The sequence below is a fragment of the Psittacula echo genome (genome assembly GCF_963264785.1).
Source record: "Psittacula echo genome assembly, chromosome: 1".
Classification (NCBI taxonomy): Eukaryota; Metazoa; Chordata; class Aves; order Psittaciformes; family Psittacidae; genus Psittacula; species Psittacula echo.
In genome coordinates this window covers 114,329,421-114,350,719 of record NC_137735.1, presented here as the reverse complement: position 1 = coordinate 114,350,719, position 21,299 = coordinate 114,329,421, and the positions used below count along the sequence as shown (strand labels likewise).

The window sequence follows — 21,299 nt, the reverse complement described above, 5'->3', positions numbered from 1 at the left end:
TGATCTTCATGCACAATTCTCACCTCAAAAATAATAGCATCTCATTCAAGAATGGGAATCACTGGAGGTAATCTACATGCTTCTGCATTCCCCTGTACCTTGCATTTAATTAGGATGAATTACAGTATATACTTACCCTTTCTCTGTTTTCTAATCATCATAATTGGCTAGAAATAGCAATTATCCAAGGATGTAAAATTAATCCAGGAAAGGAAAGTTTCTACAAACATACAAAATCAGTGCCACTCTGCAGTACTTTGCATCAGGCTCATACTGGCTACTGTGATCAGTTAATATACTACAATACAGATTCCATAAACTGTAAGTAGTTTGGAACTGAGTTTCTGAGAATGCACATCTTTCCCATTAAAGTAGCTATGTTTTATAAGAAATTCTTGTTCACTTTCCCAGGATTAAGTGGAATGGTGGAAGGTTATGCTGGGCAAAACCCACATGCCTCCCTACAGCAGTCTATCAGAAAACCATGTTTAGTGCATTCTGCATTGTGTTTCATGTTTCCTCCTTAATTTAACAGATATCTTTAGTTCAGAAATCTAACAGAATAGTAAGACAATGGGCTTTATATGTCTCTACTAACTGAGGGTCACTATTAAAAATGCTGGTAGTAATAAGTATTAGAATCACATTGAGTATTAACTTTTCTGCAAATAGCCCACTGGCAGCAGCAAGACCCTCACAAAGTAAAAAGTTACTTGTTATGAACAACTGCATGAGGTTCTGATAATCTACTACATGTGTGTTATACAGCTACCTTCAGTAACAGCAATGAAAATGTGAGTGAAAGCCAAGTTTTGCCAGGGGCAAATAAGAAATCCCTTCTCTTTACTAGGTTTACAAGAGTCATATTCTTGGAAACTACAGTCCTTAGATTTGATAAAATACAGAAAAAAATCCATTTTACTCCATCTTCAGGAATAAAATGCTGAAAAGGACAAAACAGAGTAAGCATATTAAGCTCAGCAGACATACAACAGACACAGGTACATTAATGCAACTAGAAGTAACAGAAATTTTGCATTCAAAACTTGTTACTCTTAGTCAATGGTAACTGCACAAAACTTCTACATGAAACAGAGATGTAATCAGGTTTGGGGTTTTTTTAATTAGAAAATTAAAATTATTCCAGGTTAATATAATAATTTAAAAATTGTAAGTAAAATACCTAAATATCAAGAACTAGTCTAAAATCATGATACAGTGCCCTGAAAAGAAACAGGACTATTTTTTCCTACAGAATTATGTTTGTGCCCCCAATCCCACGTTCTCCCACATCCAGCCTGCAATATTTCTTACTGGGCAAGAATGAATTCTATGTGACAAAACTGGAACTGCAAGGGTGCTGACGGACCTGTAAGTGTATGCTAACTGGCTGGCTCATTGCTACCAGAACAAATACATAAAAGACAAATTTTTCTTATTTCTGTCAGTGTAGGTGCTAATTAAGGTCTCTCTCATCTATCTAGCTACCTATTTTCACAAAAGCCACAGAAAGGTAATTGATACTGCTATTTCTTTTCCAAATTCAGTTTAAATTATTTGAAATGAGATTGTCAGAGAATGGCAAATGGATGGGCAGCACAATCAACTACAATTTCTTTCCTTTAGAATCAGATTACACAATAGACAAAACCAGACAGCACGTTTTACACTATTTATTCCTTTAAAGCGGAAACAAGGAGTGTAAGATCATGACCCTACCATTAAGAAGAAAAATGCATTTTAAAAATATTTACTACTTAGTTTCAGGACAGGCATTTCTATTGCATAGGTTAGTTGACTTCATGATTCTACTAATCTCAAAGGAACTACTTATCCTCATACATCATATGTCAGGTAAGAACCCCAGTGGGAAACGTGACTGGAACTGGAGCATTTGTTTACCATCACCATGAATATCATAATCTGGTGTGCAGCAGTAAGCTTAGTTTTCTCATGAATAAAAGCTCTTCGTGTAAAGTTTAAAAAACACACGTCCCCCCAAACCACCACCACCACCACAAACCCACACAACTTAAAAAAAAAAAAAAAAAAGAAAAAAAAAAGAAGAGATTAGTTATTTGCCAGCAGTCAATTATATTTACTTTGGATCATTAGAGAAGTCAGAAGTCAGGTTTGATTTTACAGGAGGATGATTTTCATGGAAGAGGAGGATGACACCACAGAGGAAATGCCCTATATAAGTGGCTGTGGTGTGTAAAGGGTGAACCAAAATGTAAGATGAAAGCATGTGCGCACAACAGTGATGGTCATGGTATATGCAAGATATGTTAGAAGAAGAAAGGAAACAGCAGCACACACATGAATTTTGAAAGAGGCATCCAAATGTAACACAAATGGAAGAGGTACTCACTGGGAAAGATAAAGAAAGATTCATTCTTTAATCTGAATGGGAGCGATGCCTGCAGAGTATTTCAACAATTCTAGTATCCTTCAGTTTTACTTGATTATGAAATGTGTAAGGTCAGATAAATTAAAAAGATTAAAGATAAAATAATGTAACCCATTGTAATCCATCAATGATTTGTCATTTCTAAGAATACAGTTCTTTGCTTTCCTATATGGCATGGATTACAGTGTATATAGTGAAGATAGGTAATTCATGGTGGAATAAAACTTCTCAATATCAATAACTTTCTTAACCTCTCTTTTTCATTTTGTATGTTTGTATAAACGTGTTAGCAATATAATTTTAATATTAAAGAGAAGTTCAGTACAGCTTCTGATCCACAGAGTGTATGTATTTACTTTTAGCCTTTGGAGACGGAGGAACTTCTGGGGACAAAATGCAAGACTGATGTTCTGCGCATTCCAGTGGGCGTTCCTCTGAAATACTTGCATTTCCTGTTTCCATATATTCTGCAATTTAAAGATATACATAGACTTAAACTCCTGAATTAAGGTGGTTTATTCCAATTAAAATTATATTTGCTACTTCATTTTTCATTAAACCTTTCCAGATTTTTATATTAAACCCTTGTAATTATTCATAAACACTACTGCAAAGCAATCACTTATAGAAAGCATTACAGAACACTATAATGACCAGTTCTTTAATTTACTGAAAGCACTACAAAAATCTCATTATAGGAGTAATGTGTTGCAAATATTCCTGTGTTTTTTCTGTATCCTTGAAACACCTACATAACTGTTCCATTTTATTATTATGGTTGATTTTTCTTTGTTCTAAATTTGTGAAGAGTTTTTAGCTAAAATATTCAGGATTCAGGTTCACAGTAAGCAGATATATTTATACTGCAAAGAAAAAAAAATATTCTACTTGCAGCACACAGTACATGAGAAAAAAGAATGTAGTCTCAAAAATTTAGTTGAAACTAGCAGTCTAAAAAGCAGTATTCTAAAATTTTTGTGCTTTTCCTCCTTGAGACTTCCCTTGTCCCACCTTCATGACCTAGATAAACCTAAACGTACACAAGTCCATGGGACCTGATGAAATCCATCTGAGGGTCCTGAAGGAGCTGGCGAATGAAGTTGCTAAGCCACTGGCCATCATATTTGAAAAATCATGGCAGTCAGGTGAAGTTCCCGATGACTGGAAAAAGGGAAATATAACCCCCATTTTCAAGAAGGGGAAAATGGATGACCCAGGGAATTACAGACCAGTCAGTCTCACCTCTGTGCCTGGCAAAATCTTGGAGCAGATTCTCCTGGAAGGCATGCAAAAGCACATGAAAAACAAGGAGGTGGTTGGTGACAGCCAGCATGGCTTCACTAAGGGGAAATCCTGCCTAACCGATTCGGTGGCCTTCTATGATGGGGCTACGGAACTGATGGACAGGGGTACAGCAGTTGATGTCGTCTGCCTGGACTTGTGCAAAGCGTTCGACACTGTCCCACATGACATCCTTGTCTCTAAATTGGAGAGACATCAATTTGATGGGTGGACCACTCGGTGGATAAAGAACTGGCTGGATGGCTGCACGCAAAGAATTGTGGTCAATGGCTCAATGTCTGGCTGGAGACCGGTAACGAGTGGTGTCCCTCAGGGATCGGTGTTGGAACTGGTATTGCGACCGGTCTTGTTCAACATCTTTGTTGGTGACATGGACAGTGGGATTGAGCACACCCTCAGCAAGTTTGCCAATGACACCAAGAAGTGTGGTTTGGTTGATACACAGGAGGGAAGGAATGCCATTCAGAGGGACCTCGACACGCTTGTGAGGTGGGCTGATGCCAACCTTATGAAGTTTAACCATGCCAAGTGCAAGGTCCTACACCTGGGTAGGAGCAATCCCAGGCACAGCTACAGATTGGGCAGAGAAGAGATTCAGAGCAGCCCTGCAGAGAAGGACTTGAGGGTGTTGGCCAATGAGAAAATGAGCATGTGCCAGCAGTGTGCGCTCGCAGCCCAGAAAGCCAACCATATCCTGGGCTGCATCAAGAGGAGCGTGACCAGCAGGTCGAAGGAGGTGATCCTGCCCCTCTACTCTGCTCTCGTGAGACCTCACTCAGTTCTGGTGTCCTCAACATAAAAAGGACATGGAACTGTTGGAACAAGTCCAGAGGAGGGCCACGAGGATGATCAGGGGACTGGAGCACCTCCCGTATGGAGACGGGCTGAGAAAGTTGGGGCTGTTCATCCTGGAGAAGAGAAGGCTGTGTGGAGACCTCATAGCAGCCTTCCAGTATCTGAAGGGGGGCCTATAAGGATGCTGGGTATGGACTCTTCCTTAGGCACTGTAGTGACAGGACAAGGGGTTACGGGTTCAAACTTAAACAGGGGAAGTTTAGATTGGATCTAAGGAAGAAATTCTTTACTGTTAGTGTGGTGAGGCACTGGAATGGGCTGCCCAGGGAAGTTGTGAATGCTCCATCCCTGGTGGTGTTCAAGGCTAGGTTGGATGAAGCTTTGGGTGGCATGGTTTAGTGTGAGGTGTCCCTGCCCATGGCAGGGGGGTTGGAACTTTATGATCTTAAGGTCCTTTCCAACCCTAACTATTCTATGATTCTATGATGATGTCTGTAAAACCAGGAAAATGTGGAGTGATGAACATGTTAAAATTCCACTTTATTGCTATTATTTTTTGTGTGAATATATACATTATTTTTATGTGCCTTTGTACACAGGCTACCTCAATGGAACACCAAGACCTTAATGAATGTTATTATAGGACAAAAATAAAAATATAAATTAATTTATGCATTAGTAGCACTTTTTTCCCATCAGAGAGATTGTATCTCACTTCAGGCAGTTATACTACATCTGCAGTTTCTTGATTTTCTGAAGTTGCTTAAGCAAGTTCTTTCTGATAACAGACAGTAAACACAACGGCACATGTTGCAACACACACAAAAGAGAACTACAATAACTGCTTTCATCAATATCACACTGAAGAGCTAAACAGTTTCTGGGAAGCAAAACCTCCCTCATTTAATTTCTAGAGTCTACAACACACTTGCTTAGCTTGCTGTTATTCCCAATTAAATAACAATTCCCCAAACCCAAATACAATCTGTGATAATATCGACATCTGAGAAAATGAAATTGGAAATGGCAGCAAACAGCATGCAGTTTCAGAATGCTTTGCAGGTTGTTGTTTGTTTTATTGTTTGTACTTTGGTTTAGAATGTATGATTTGAAAATGTCATTTATTAAGTTTGATGGTTGCAATGGTCCCCTGGATAATGTGCTATACATTCCTTCATATGAAAATAGGCACTTAATTTTTTTGTGCAGTGCTAAAAGCAAAGAAGCAAAGATTAGCTCTAAGAGACCATGAGAAAACCAGCAGCATGACAAAATGCTCTGGAATGTTTTCCAGCCCTGTCAGCTATATTATTTGTTGAGATAATGTGCAAGATGGAGGAGAAATAAAAAGGAAGCTAGACACAAAGAAAAAGAAAAAGGAAAAATACCTGGAAATATTTGCTTTCTAGTTGCGCAACTGTCAAGAAGCAAACCTAAACTGAAGTCCTACCAGGTGGGAGTGTTAAAATTATTGGATCAATACAGATATTATCGGGAAAGAAAATGCAGGGAAAATTGTGAAGGACTTTAACCTTGTTGTCCAATATTCATATAAGACAGCTTTTAAAACAATACTCTTTTTATTTTTTGACAGGCTCCACTTTTAGACCAATGCACTTTCCTGCTAAAGGCTAGTTCTGAGGAGGAAATCCCAAATTCAAATTAAGTTCCATAAATACCTATGTTAAAAACTGCAGAGCTCCTTCCAGAAAACCCTCTACAAAAGGCTCAGCACAAGGTATGGTGTAGGAGTTTAAAACAGGCCAGCAGTGTGCCATCCTTGCAAGAGTGCAACATTTACAATATAGGACCTCTAATCCCAATTTGGTTTTGTGCTATTAAAAATTCTACCAGATACATATGAGAGAAAAAAAAGACAGGGACTCTCTTGTGAGGGGCTTGTAGTCTAGGTAAATGTATACTTACCCATAATATTATCAAAGAAACAGACAGAAAACAGGTGATTTATTTCAAAAGCCAAAGTACACACAAGTAGCGGATGCTTCCATCAGCAGCCAAATTATATTCACCTGCAGCTGGCTAGAAATTCATCTTCAAAGCCTGCCCAAACTTACTGACAAAGATGATACTGTGTCCTGGTTCAGCAGTAGCAGTCATTTTTTCTCCTTCTTAGTAGCTGGTGCAGTGCTGTGGTTTTAACTTTTGGCCTGGGAACGGAGCTGATAACACTGATGTTTTTAGTTACTGCTCAAATGTTTAGCCTGACCAAGGACTTCGTGAGTCTCATGCTCTGCCAGGGAGGAGAGGAAGCCAGAAGGAAGCAGGGACAGGACACCTGACCCAAACTAGCCAAAGAGGTATTCCATACCACAGCACGTCATGCCCAGGATGTAGAACTGAGAGTATCCAGAAGGGCTGGATCACTGCTGGGGTGGGGTCGAGGTATCGGTCTGTGAGGTGTTGTATTCTCTTCCTTGTTATTTCCTTTATCATTATTACTATTAGTGGTAGCAGTAGTGGTTTGTGTTATACCTTAGTTATTAAACTGTTCTTATCTCAACCCGTGGGAGTTGCATTCTTTCGATTCTCCTCCCCGTCCCTCCAGGAGCCGGGGGAAGAAAGGTGGGGGGGAAGTAGACTGCGTGGTTCTGATTTACGGCCTGGGCTTAAACCACGACATACTGCTACCATCATCTGCTCTGACTACGGTGCACTTGAGAGACTGCTTTTGATTCTATCATTTTTCCTCAAAAAAGAAAGATAATTCACAACAAAGCCAAGCTGAGTCAATTATACCACTTAATGACAAGAACAGTTTCTCCAGCTGTGGTCTCACTGAGTTCAGAGAAAAGACTGTCATCCTATGATAGGGCAGAATAAAGAGCATGTGGGACATGACCCAAGAGATTCTTAACACTTCCTAGCTTACTGTCATCCTGTTCCATGTTTCAAAGACAGTCAGCATGACTAGTACATAAGGGGTGAAGGAAACATACGTTAATACGCACTTCAGAGACGTCTCCTCACCATGCTGTTTTGGGAAAAATTGAGTATTTTGCTTCTGTTAACTCAAACCACAGATTACAGTTCACTGAGGATTAATACTAAGAATCTCAATAACTGCATGCTTAGTAGCATTACAGTTACCAGATTTTGATATAGCCCTTCTTAATCTAAAGTGACATGCATTACAAAACAGAATAGCAAAAAAGTTACCACACAGCAATGGGAATAAGACCAGTGGGGAATATGAACCCAAGAAGATAACAAAGATAACAAGCTCTACAAAGTTCAAAGAGCTGGAGCTCCAGCTTTCTTCCTTTCGGCAACACCAGCTAGGCCAAAGCCAAGCAGAAAGGAAAGCGTTAATCCGTGAGCAGGGAAACACAGCTGCCTCTCCACAGAGCTGCCAGAGCCGGGAAGGTTAGACATGATGAGAACATGGCCCAGCTCAGCTGGGGCTGCTGCTGAGCTTCCAGGGGCACCAAAAGCTCAGGCTCTAAGGCTTTAACTTCAGCTGCTCTGGGTCCTAATTCCTCAGTGAGGTGACTGGGTCAAGATTCTTGCTTTATTTATAAACCTTGCCTTTTAAAGTAATGGCTAAATTAGGTTCAGAGAACTTTTCACTTTTCTTTTAATAGGAAAAAATATTTTTTTTTTTTTTTTTTTTTAGTTGAAGTATGAGTTCCTTTCCTTTTTGTTTTCAGAGCCTACATTAGCCATGCTATGGGGTGGATTTCCATACAGTTCCTTCCTAAAGTGACCTTCCATAAAGGGGTCAAGAGACTTTACAAACTCTAAAAAAACCAAATGTTATCAGACTAAAAATCTGAATGCTCACCTCTTCAAACAGAAGATTCTCCAAGTGACTAAATCAGAGGAATAATACTGGTTTGGAAACCACTCCCCTCCACAGGCAATGTCCCTGCAGGGGGATCCTTAGCTCCTTCACTCTGTGTCTTCCTGAAGCACAGCAATCTTCAGAACACCCTCTCCCCTCCTCAAGGTTGTCCCAGAAAGTGTTTGATAATCCTGCAACTCCACTGAGTCCTGCCCCAACCCATGAGCTCTCTAAAAGCTCCTCCCAAAACAGCTCACTTGGTACCCTGGGAAGGAGCCCACCTGAGGCTTCACGGCCCAATTTCTCTCCTCTTTACAGCAGCAGCAGTTACAGAAAACTAACTGGTAACTGCTATCCTCAGGTGTGCTAAACTGACAGACTTGAGCTTAGATGGAGGGTGGGCTAGCTTCACATCCTACCTGTCAGAGGATGATTCTAAACCACTCAAATTTAACTTACTCCCAAAGAAACCAGGAATCAGTAGATGTTTAAGTTAAAGGCATATAAGCAGACTTTTGTGCATTTGTTCAGGGAAGATAAATAGAAACAAGCACTTTAGTACTGCTATGATCCTGAAATAGGTAAGGGTGCAGCTAAACTTTCAGTCCCCAAAACAACAGCAGTTAAATTAATTCAGAAATATAGCCAATACTTTACAGGCTATAAAAGGAGCTGAAAAGCCCTCAGAAAAAAAAAAAAAAAAAAAACAAAAAACAAAGAGGGATAGAGATCCCAATTCTTTCATCCCACACAGGTGTAATTAAATCCTTCACTGGAAATCAACTGTATCTTTCCTGTGATGCTGGCCTCCTGCACTCAAAGGAATGGAAGATCTATTTGTCCACAGGAAGAGAGGGAAGAAAGAGAGTGAGAATACACAAAAGAAAACCAGCGCTACTCCTACCAAAGCTATTTAAGCAGAGGGGTGAAGAAAGGAGTCCTGGTTCTGCAGCTGCTTATGCATTTTCCATTTATGAATATTTCGGTAACAAGTACAAACAATGCTAGGCTCTTAAGCAGCTTCTGCACAAGAGAGAGGAAACAGCTTTCCATTACAACTCCCTCCATACTGTCTAAGCAGCAGAGCTTATCGTGCCTTCCCAGGGCTCATGTTATTTTTCATCTGTTTATCTACTATCTCCTTTTTTCTTCATAATAACAAGAATTCTGCTTCCAGAAATAGTAAAAGAGCAAGATTCTAGCACAGAGCATAGTGGGCTGTAGAGAAAGAGTTGAAAGATGGTATAGCACGCACCTGCGTCACGTTCACATGTGCTAAAACTAAAACACAGCTGGTCGGTTTAATTTTAGGCCTACTAGCTTTGGCAACATCCCTTTTATCTTCAGTGCCTAATTATAAAGCCCTAAGTGCCAATACTGTTAACTGCTTCAGCACTGAATGCTGTTGTTTCACTACATCCATGAAATGCATCCAGTAGACTGGCCTTAGTTGGCACAGGATTCTCATTCTCTGCAATTTGAAAAAATGCTTGAACGGCTATTTCTTCATTACCACATAAAGAATTTAAACTGTAATAAGTTCAATGCAACTCAGACCTGAGCAAGACACAGAAAGTGATGAGGCATATATGAAAGACAATTTCATCTATAATTACCAGGCAGTAAAAAACCATTCAGGTGGCGTATGTCTTACTCAGCCTTTTTCATGTCAGTCTTTAAAGCGACATTGTTATTTACATTCCTTTTATCAGATAATGCTCCATAATATAAAAAAAAAAAAACAAACCAAAACAACCAACCAAAACCAGCAGACTTTTCAAATACACACACACAAAAATAATTGCAGAAACTTCAATTACTGTTTTATTAGGACAGTGAGGAAAGATGTAAAGATCACAAAAACACTAGGATCACTTCTAAAGCCTCACTGGCAAAAGGTTTTGTTTCCTTTTAACCTATAGTCTCTAAAAAGGAGTTTTGTAAATATTCTTTAAAAAAGTGAGAACACCAATAGAAACTCCTATCCACAATTCTTCAGTTCTGGAGGCCTCATTCGCAAGAAGCTACCAGTCTGGTAGTCAGCTGAATGGATTTACTGTCTCCCTGAACTGCTTCTAGAGACATAAATTAGTTTCTTCTCCAGAGAAGTTTCTCATAAATATCCTCAAAATCAACCCATTTTCTTTCAAGTCTTTTCTTACAACTATGTTACCCCTTTGCATATGGGACAGTACACTATCAATCAGGCCCACGAGGAATACTAGTCATGTTATTTCCTTGTCTGTTTCTGCCAGTCTGCTTATATGCGTCTTTCAGCCTTTATTTTATAGTTTGAAAGCTAATGTTTTGTGACAGGGACAGATATTATTCTGTGTTAATACTCTAAACTGCACAGCAACAATCATAAAAATGCAAGGGGGAAATGGTAAAAATTAATGAGAATGCTAGGTGGTAAAATCTTACTCTATCCTGGCAACAATGTGAAAGAATCAGTTCAATTCCATTGTGTCTGCATAAAGAAAAAAAAAATTAGAAAGAAACTTACAAAATCTAGTCATCATCTGAAGACAGAAGCTTTAACAGGAATGTTTCTGGAAGCCACTAACTCTCTCTCTCAGCAATTGCCCTTTCTTTGCATGGAATTTATTACACACTGAAGTCAAACTCAATTACAGTATATTCAGGTTACCCAAAATCCCAGTGCTTCACTGATATTTCAGTTACAACAGGATAAATGCCCACACTTCAGCGAAAAGTATACCCTCCTTTTTAGAGGAGGGTAGGTCTACTGTATCATCAGCAGCGCTAGTACTAAATCCTACAACAGTTCAAACAATCTTTGATGGTTAAAGCTTCAGTAAACCCTTTGCCTGATGAAAAACAATCTCAGTGGGTTCCACAAGGGAGTTATTAAGGGGCTCCTTAGATTGCTTTAAAACTCAGAATGGCATCCTTGTAAATGTTTTTCATCCTTGCACATCAGTTCTGACCAAGGTAGACAGAGCAAAAAACCACAGCTGCTCATTACAAGCACAGTTTCATCACACTACTATGAGCTAAAACTACTAAGTAGTCTTTACATTTTCAAGACATACATGTGAAAAACATTGCATTTAAAAGCACTAAAAAGCCTTGAAATTCATGTATTTCTGTTTTGTGGTAAAAACTAAGGGCAGGTACTGATCCATCGACATGACAAACCCTTAAGAGGGTTTGGGCGCTATTTTTTGTCATAGGATAAGGGTACTTTGAAGCAACTTTGTTTATCAATGGGATTGAGACTGCAAGATTATCAGACTAAGGAGGAAATGGCACAATACAGAATTACTAAAATGAAAGTTAGTTTAGTTGGTGGTGGGACATTATAATGCATCTTAGATTATTATCTGAAGAATGATTGATTTGGATGTCTAAGAAAGTGGAAGCTCTGACTGACCCTTTTCCTGCCACTGAAGAAGTTTTGGTATGATATTAACCCTCTTTTCCTTTACATAGTGGTATGTTCAATGCGGACAGTGAGGCTGTGTTAAGTGAGGCTGAAGTTTCACTATATAGCCTGAGTCAAATTAGGAGCTCCGTTCTGTTGACAGCAGAAGTCCTACTTCCCTCACCCATTATCTTCCTACCCACTTTTTAATGCACATTTCTGCCAGTTACCTGGGACGGAGCTAATTCTGGGACCTGAATCACATACAAGGCAAATTCATTAAAACAAATGTATATTTATATTATTTTAATAATATTTTTTATTATTGTTACATACTATTAAATAATTTAATGAACAGTTAAATACTGTTTCACGAACTGAATCAGATCCCTTTAAAATCTCCTGGAAGCAGAGAATACAGGAGTGAACTATGTAGCTGCAAGTAGTGGAGGAGGAAGGTGGGGAATGGGGGAAAGGGAAAAAGAAAATAGAAAGGAGGGAGAGAGGGAGACCTCAAGCCAAGCTGTTAATTCAGTTCAGCTATAAGATAAATCTGGTCCTTAAGAGAATACCTCTCCTCCAGCCTGCAAAATTTTCATTATACTTTTAGGAGCTATATATCTTCAGTCCATCATCTCACTGGAAAACTTTACAGAGGCTGGCTAACAAGTTAGGAAGTTATTCAGAAAAGAAAACCTGAAGGACACATTGGGGCCACATGACCTCATTTTCTCCAGGAAATATTCTTATGAAATATAGTTATGTGGGAGACTGAAGGATAAGCTAGTTCATATGTAGAACCAATGCTGAACTGATTAAAATGGCTTATTTAAAGATGAGAATAATCAATACAGGTGGAGATTCAGCAATGACACCTGCAGGGAACATATCTGTCAAACACAGATAATGAAAGACTAATCTAAAAATGCAGGGAACAAATTCCATAGAAGAGAAGGAATGATGTTTAACACTGAGTTATGGATTAGCTCATGTTTCATCACTTTATTGCCATCTTTTATAGTAAAAAATTGAAGTAAACAATGGACTTCAATCAGTCTTGACACCATGAATGTAAGATGAGGAATGAGAAAAAATGTATTTACAACAAAATTGTATTATTTCTGCTATAATGATGAGTTACTGCCTGTTTGGTCTTGGGGGTGTGTGTGCTTATTTATTTTGTTTAAGAAAAAATAAACCCAAAAAAGATTTTTTGAAACTTTGTCATCATCTTTCAGTCATAGTTGTGATTTATGAACAAATCAAGCATTTCAATTTCAGTTTACCATCAAAATTTAACGGAACTGCAGTGAAATACAATATGTTATTTTGTAATGAAGAATATACAAAAGATAACTACGTGACGCACAGTGCTAGTGTCTATTGTCCAAAAAAAAGAAAGCGTTTACTATGAAATTCGGATATTCAACCACTTATTGTTGTGTATCTAGCAAACAGTAATTTTGTCCTTTTAGTTCAAATTATACTCTTGTGTGTAACAAAATATTTAAAGAGTAGAAATTACCATAAACCTTAATATTCATCCACACTATTCTGATTTGTCTCTAAAAAATGTATAACTGAATATGACCTACCTTGAAGAAGAGCCGCAATTTGGAGTGACTGCTGAGATGGATGTTCTTTCAGAATATCTAAAACGGTTCTACCCAAACTGTCCTTTATGTTGGTATCAATTCCTGAAAAAGAAAATGATCTGTGGTGGAATTTTCAACCCCAAGTATTTTGGATTATAAATATGGTATATCAGACTCAATTATCTGGCAAACTGAATGCAAGCGGTAACAGATTAACAGCTGTGTTACCGTTGAAGTACAGCATTCATTTCTGCTTAAAGCTTGAGCAGCCTAAAATTCATATGCTGACATGGATTGTTATGTTTCACGTGTAATTCATGGGGATATAAAGTAAACTTCTTAATCAAATATTGGATTATTTTAACTGTTCTAAAGAAACAGCCATCCTGAAAATAATATTTTATAAAATCAAAAAAATTCTCTGAATGTTTTTCCTACATTCCTGAATTCTAATTCTCTCCAAAGTGCTCTGATTCACAGGGGATTTTCTAGTCCATAGTAACAGTATGTGTTTTGAGAACAATACTGAAGAAATTATTAACCTTAAGAGTTTTGTACTTCACAGTGACAAGCTTGAAATTCATGCTCTGGGTAGACTGAAATGCCCATATGTAGTAAAAGGGCTCTATGAACAGCCACAGCATTTCCAACTGTTCAGACTTCTGATAAAGTAGTAGTTTGGCACAAACTGTGAACATAACCTTAAATAAGTTTGAGGCTTATCCCAGGTAAGTCTCAAAGAACCTGTTGTACATGACAGTGCACGACTCTCCACCCTAGTTTTTTAGGGACTATTTTGGAAATGTTTGCCTTATGGTAGAGAACTGATGTTCTCTTTTGGTTGTAGTTTCAAAGTTTGGATGTACTTTCATAAAAAGTAAAGAATGAGATTCTTCTTGGGACACTGAATAGAGGCAATCAGGGGAAGCAGGATTTATGAGGGCATTCTGATTGCATGGAAAGATTTCTCTACTCACCAGAAAAGGCTGCAGTTCTTGTCATTTCCTGACCTGATGGTGAGTTTCCTAATTTGTTTTGTGAGTAAGAGAGATTTGTTTTCTCACTGAAAGTAAAGCTAAAATATTGCTGGGCTAATTAGCAGCAGCAGCTGATTTTCAGAGGCCAGACACACCAACTTACACCTTGCCTTTGCAGTAGCTACTTAAAACATCTTCTAAGTTTCTTTTTCTTTTTTTTTTTTTTTTTTTTAAGCAGAAAGAATACAGATTTTTTAGGTAGAAAAGGCAGAAGGTGGGGAGTGTTGCAGATGTGCATTTGGAGTTGAAGTTTACAGTGAAGACTACTCCACTTTCTTGTACAATTCCACTGTGGCAGATGTTATCATGTGTACTAATCTACAGGAGGTAGTCTTTATTTGTGCTCAAACATAGGATCTTCCTATAACTGTGTAGTGTTCTCGAGTCCTTCCTCTTTTAGGTGAATTAATATAGAAAGGCCCTGCCCTTCTGAAGGCAGATAAAGATCCCCTTCCTGCCTCCTTCTTATTCATCCAAAGAGGAAAGCATCTTGGAAGGACCTTTTTTCTTTCTGAAAACAGATCTCAGACCAAGTATAAACTAGCTGAGATTCAGATGAGCTGTGAGTAGGACATACCTTCTTTTGCACTATATAACCCCACAAGTACTGAAAATAAAGATCAATGAGATCCCTCAGTGTAATGGAAGTTCAAATATCAGAGAAGTAATTTCTAGATATTTTCACTTTCTTTGGTCTTCTCATTTATCTGAGAAGACAGTTGTTTAGATGAGTAATTTACCTGCAATGACTCTGAAATTCTCATCATGTAGTAGATGGGCTTGTTGAACTCTACATATATCCTTGTTCTCCTGTCCTTTCTGGACAAATGTATATCTTAGAGAGACAGTGCCCTCCCCTTTCTTCACAAGCACTCAAAGTTTATCCAGGCAATAGAGCAAGCAGGATGGTGTGTTTGTTAAGAATAGCTAAGTGAAGGAAATAATTGTGAACATGAGTCTTCTGGCCTCTAGATCAAAGAATATTCTTGGTTGTCTTTCAAAGTGAATAACAAAATTTTACACACCCGTTTTGTTTTCAGAATACAGAGGCATACACTGAGTCATATATGAAGTTTCTCAGTCTTAGTGAAAACATTCCTTTTGTTCTCTGTGTATAGTAATTTCTTATTCTAAAAGAACACTTTTAAGGAGAGGTACATGTGATTAGATTTGCAAAGGCTGAGAAAGGTAACAGTAATTTGTATAACTTGGAGTACTGTGTACAGTTCTGGTGTCCTCAACATAAAAAGGACATGGAACTGTTGGAACAAGTCCAGAGGAGGGCCACGAGGATGATCAGGGGACTGGAGCACCTCCCATATGAAGACAGGCTGAGAAAGTTGGGGCTGTTCATCCTGGAGAAGAGAAGGCTGTGTGGAGACCTCATAGCAGCCTTCCAGTATCTGAAGGGGGGCCTATAAGGATGCTGGGTATGGACTCTTCCTTAGGCACTGTAGTGACAGGACAAGGGGTTACGGGTTCAAACTTAAACAGGGGAAGTTCAGATTGGATATAAGGAAGATGTTCTTTACTGCAAGGGTGGTGAGGCACTGGAATGGGTTGCCCAAGGAAGTTGTGAATGCTCCATCCCTGGTGGTGTTCAAGGCCAGGTTGGACAGAGCTTTGGTGACATGGTTTAGTGTGAGGTGTCCCTGCCCATGGCAGGGGTGTTGGAACTTTATGATCTTAAGGTCCTTTCCAACCCTAACTATTCTATGATGCTATGATTCTATTATTCTATAATGAAAACTTGAGAAGGCATACACCAGTTTAGGAATATTAAGTATATTTGTTCAGTGTTTCCTGTAAATCAGATTTACCTGTTTCAAGCAAAATGCGTACTACCTCCACCTTTCCAAATAGGGCTGCTTCATGTAGTGCGCTCCCTTTTTCTGTCTAGAAAAAAATAAAAATTGTGACATTTAAAATGCAAATTAAAATACCAATGAATCATTTTGAAAAGGATGCATTTAGAAAAGAAGTATTTTTTTCCCCTCTATCTACACATAAAAAAACATTGAATGGGCAAAAACAAATGCTACCATATTTTTTTATTATTATTATTCATGATAACAACATAAATGTTGTCAGTTCTACTATAAAAATTACTAGCTATATAAAAAAATATATTAGGGACATAATACAACCCCCAGTTAGCAAGCCTTTGTGGGTGAAAAATTTCTAAACTCCTATTATAGACAGTGAAAGCCTAGTCAATACTGTCAGTGGAACACAGCTGTCAGCAGTTAGACAGTTTACATGTGGACATCTACATTTAGGTGTTTTAATTTGAAATTGGACCACACCCTAGAAGGTCAGTTGCATGGTGAGAGATGCCCTAGGATATCCCACTTGGTCTCCAGCTGATGTTCCAGTTCATGCTCACAGTTGATCTGCAGCACATCTGCTCTATACAGATGTCTTGAATACCCTAAGGCACCTCCAACAGCATCAGATGCCTATGTTTCGATCATTTAAATTCTACCTTAGATGTCTTTGAACCCAATTTTTCAGATTTCTGTTACACAAAATTCTTTATGAATGAACTTTTTCTCAAGTAAAATTTACAGCACTGAAAAACAAATTACTTCTCTTAACATGCTACTTCTCTTAGTATTTTACACTGTTGTTACTGAAAAATAAGAACTGAATGCCCTTCCATACAATAGCATTAGCACTAGCTGTCCTGGGTTCAGCAGTAGCTGAACACTACTAGAAACACTACTAGATCTCATTGAATCCCTGGCTGAATTGCCCTTTTTTTTCTTTTTTTTTTTTTTTTTTTCCTAATTATAGTAAATTAGCTTTTGAGTGGGTTTTATTTCTGGGCAAATGATAAAAAAATAAACTATGAAAATTAACTCTAAAATAAAATAGTGATTCATTATTTATTAGTTGTATCAGAATGCACAACTGTTACAGCCATGCAATGAATGACAGGATATCTAGAAGTAATCAGAGAAACTGAGATGGGTACTTTGTCCAGTTCTGGGCTCCCCAGTGCAAGATAGATAAGGAGGTATAGGAGGGAGCCACTAAGAAGATTAAGAGACTGAAGCATCATTCCTCCAAGGAAAGGCTGAGAAAGATGAGACTGTTTAGCCTAGACAAGAAGGCTTACAGGGGATCTCATCAATGTGTGTTAGTATCTGAAGGGTGGGTGTAAAGAAGACTGAGCCAATCTTGGTGGTGTCCAGTGACAGAAGAGGTAATAGCAAAAACCTGGAACACATGAGATTCTCTCTGAACTTAAGGAAACATTTTGTGCTGTGAAAGTGACTGAGCACTGGCACAGGTTGTCCAGGAAGGCTGCAGAATCTCAGTCCTTGGATATTCAAAAGCTGCCTGGACGTGGTCCTGGCAACCTGTTGTAGTTGACCCTGCTTGAACAGGGCAGTTGCACAACATGACCTCCATAGTTCCCATCCAACCTCAACCATTCTGTGATTCTGTCTGGGATAATAATCAGTGATGTATACACCAACAATTAAATCCACAGAGGTTCAGATGTTATAGAAGTCCTGAGCACTAAATTTTAGTCCAACTGAGGATGAACTGTAGAGACAGAAACCAGCTGCACCCTGACTAAAGTTATAGAGATAATTCTGTATTAAGAAGGGACCTTTCCTAATGGAAAAATGGACATACTTTAGTGAAAACAGATATCTAGAATCCATTGAGGTGGCATCATCTGAGACTGAGAAAGATTAATGCTCTGTCACGCTGAATCATAATTTCTGAGGACAAGAAAGAGGATCTGTCCTCAGACTCCTCAGTAAAGGGGTAGAAAAGAACCTGATATGATTGCCAGAACTGGCAGCAGTCCCCTTTATTGATCAAAATTCCCCACTGGAGGAAAGGCAAGCAATATCTTCCTTGGTGAAAACATACATCTCATAAGAAATAGAATGAAAACATGAGAAGAGGAAATTTCCTGTAGATGTCAAAGGAAAACAAATCTATCTGGGGCAACTTCAGATCCAGAAGATAGTTCCATTAACAGAACCAAAGCCTTGTTATGCATATAAAGGGAATAGAGCCACCCATATATGTAATTCATACTGCTGGGAGAGGAAGCCAAAGCCAAATGCCATTTTTTTCATTATACTTTCTCACTTTTTGGTCTGTTCTACTGTGATGTTTCCTGACATATCTGAACATGACTCTGAAATGCTTTACAGGCATTCTGCACTGTCCTGAATTCTGGGGCAGTCTTTGCTTTATTAATACAAGCTATCAGACAATGCTAATGAATGCCAGATTCCAGAAATAAGACATATATTACAAACTGTTTGAAAGAGGATTTTGAAAGGCACGCCATATAAACAGCAGAACTATTTGTCCACTATATAGGTGATTTTCTGAGTAAAAGGGGAAATATTGCAATGAAACTAAACTAAGCTAAGTCTGGGAATATGGAGATTTAAAGTACACTTGTAAGATGCAGTTGTGCAATTCTGCATGAGATGTCACGAAGATGAATGCTGACATAAATCTTAGAAGCCCTAGGCAGGATTTCATGGTAATAGTGAATAACTAACTAGTGAATCAGATTCCTCGACCCAAAAACTGTCCAGAAGGCAGAAATGTCCTTGTTACCAGAGAAGTCAGTCACCAAATTCCACTAACATAGGAAAAATGCTGAGCCTTAGGATGAACTGGGCCAAGAGAAACTCGGAGGACCGGCTGACTAGCTATATATCTCTTTGTAAACATACATGTGGCCTACTACTTGAAGGAAGAAATAAGGTTGGGTTCTATTATGCGTTTTTTTCTGGTTCAAAAGAGCATGTTACACAAATTGGAATGATCGAAAAATGTAGTTGCAAATAATATCTATATATTATTTAAGATGTGCTAGAGTTTTTGAGTAGAACTTTTCACTTATAATGGTGTACCTATATGCTCTTGTCTATGCTACAGCAAGCAAACTTAAGATTTATAGACAATATTCACTGCTTTACTTCCTGAAGCTTTCATTGTCTTGGATCATATTTTCCTGGCAAAGTGAACACTACCATTGAACTTGGAAACCTTTTCACAGTGATATTTAATGCAAAAAATGCTGTTATTTCTTGATTAATATAGTGAGCTAAAGTCTGCTTGAGTTTGCACCAAAGGATTACATATTGGTTCCCTGGTATAAGTTTTCCGTATGTAAAATATACAGAACTACAGCTCAAATTGTGCTAATAGTCCTTGCCTCAAGTAGCTTACAGCTATATACAGGTACAATGTCACAGCTGGACACACAAAGCAAGCAAGGATAGAAGGACATTGTCAGTGGGGACACCAGGATACACAAGTCAACTTGGCGTACAATTTGCAGGCTCACATAAAAGCATCAAGGGTTTTATTAACCAGCGATTTTTTAACCATGTAAATATGCAAGACCTTGTAATTAGGTCACTTGTCTAGTCCTTTTCATAGGCGGTTTACTGTAGTTTTGGTATGGATTTCAGACATAATCTGAAGGATGGCATGTTAGCTTTGCAAATTGATTCATGGAATATCCTTCACACACAGTGACAGCAAAAAGGAAGGGGCATAGCTTTTTGCAGAAGAACTACAGTGACAAGCAATGGAAATTGCCATCATTACGAGAACAGATGGGGAAGGCAAATAGGGATAGATGAAAGTTGGATAAGCAGAAGAGGCCAAGTATTTAAAGTATTTACAATTATAAAATTACCTTTTACATGAAACACACTGAACTGTGCAGTATCTTATGTTACTGAGGGCCCAAAATCTATCACTCACCCAAAACCTGTGTATTTTTCATATGTTTCAATTTAAATGAAAACTTCAAAGCATAAAGAGATGAAGCAGATTTGTATTGCCCACTTCTAAATAATTTCAGATTGAAGGATATTGGATAGACCTGGGAAATGAATAAAATGTGTGATTAATTCAATCAAAAATTAAATGGTGTCTTTTATTAGTCCAAATATTTACTATGATTAAAAGTGCTCAGGAAGTACAGAAGAGAAAGATAACATGGCTAAAGTAAACTTCCCATTTAAACAAATAACTATGTACAATTACAGAGTGATAGCAGATAGGCTACTTCTATAATTGTCTCTCAACATTCTGAGAGCTCTTTACCACTGATAAGCTGAATTTATTTAATGTGTATGAATGTGTACAATTTTATTTACCACATGGGCTTATACTTTGCATATTGCTCTTTCCCAATCAGTGATGCAGAGCAATTTAATTAACATTAAAAGAGCTGAGTTCAGTTTTAAGTAACAGGCTGATATTGTATGCTCTGCTTACTTTAATAAGCTTCCAGTAATCATCAATAAAGAATTTTTCGGAGATTATAGAAGTAATAATCTAATAATATGTACAGAGCCAACTTGCCAATATGCTAAGATGCTGAATGAAAAGGAACATACTGATGGGGAATATGTATACTGGTGAGAAAATAAATAAATTATATGGCAAGTAGGACAAACATAGAAGAAACAAGATTACCCAGTGGGGGAAAAATCCTAAGAATGATAAAGAAAAATAAAAATATAAATGACTTAAAACAAATAAGAATTTTTAAAAAAGAAAAAAGGTCCTAGAATTTTAGTGTTGATGGCAAACAGATGACCAGTACTAAAAGAGTCTCATATTTCTTAAGAGAAGACTACAAAATTTGCAGCCACTGTTTTTTTTGTAGACCAGGAAAAAATTTTTGGCGTAACTATAGATAGAAATGGCTTAGGAGAATTCAGAGTAGTGCTAAAATAATCATGATTACATAAGAGGAAGAACACATTTCATAAAAGAATTGTGTAATATTCAACCCCCATGCAACTGGCAGTTTGTAAGCTGCCATAACAGACACTATTTTTCTTCAATTATTCCATTTCTTATGTATCTTATTCCATTTCTTAAGTATCAATTTAGGCATCAGCTTCTTCTGACTTTTTGCTCATTCAATTGCTAAATTATACATTTAGAAACATGTACTGAA

General features: G+C 38.0%; 1 protein-coding gene across 5 annotated transcripts in view; it reads right to left on the bottom strand.

Moving 5' to 3' along the window:
* The window catches only part of ANKS1B (ankyrin repeat and sterile alpha motif domain containing 1B), a gene marked incomplete at both ends in the record, with an annotated part of 478,018 nt that overhangs the window by 390,794 nt on the left and 65,925 nt on the right, over positions 1–21,299 (bottom strand). For all 5 annotated transcript variants that reach the window (XM_080616729.1, XM_080616728.1, XM_080616730.1 and 2 more), the window contains 3 exons: positions 2,767–2,877; positions 13,293–13,394; positions 16,150–16,225. In XM_080616729.1, the coding sequence (XP_080472855.1) occupies positions 2,767–2,877; positions 13,293–13,394; positions 16,150–16,225 (289 nt within the window). The remainder of the gene's footprint in view (positions 1–2,766; positions 2,878–13,292; positions 13,395–16,149; positions 16,226–21,299) is intronic.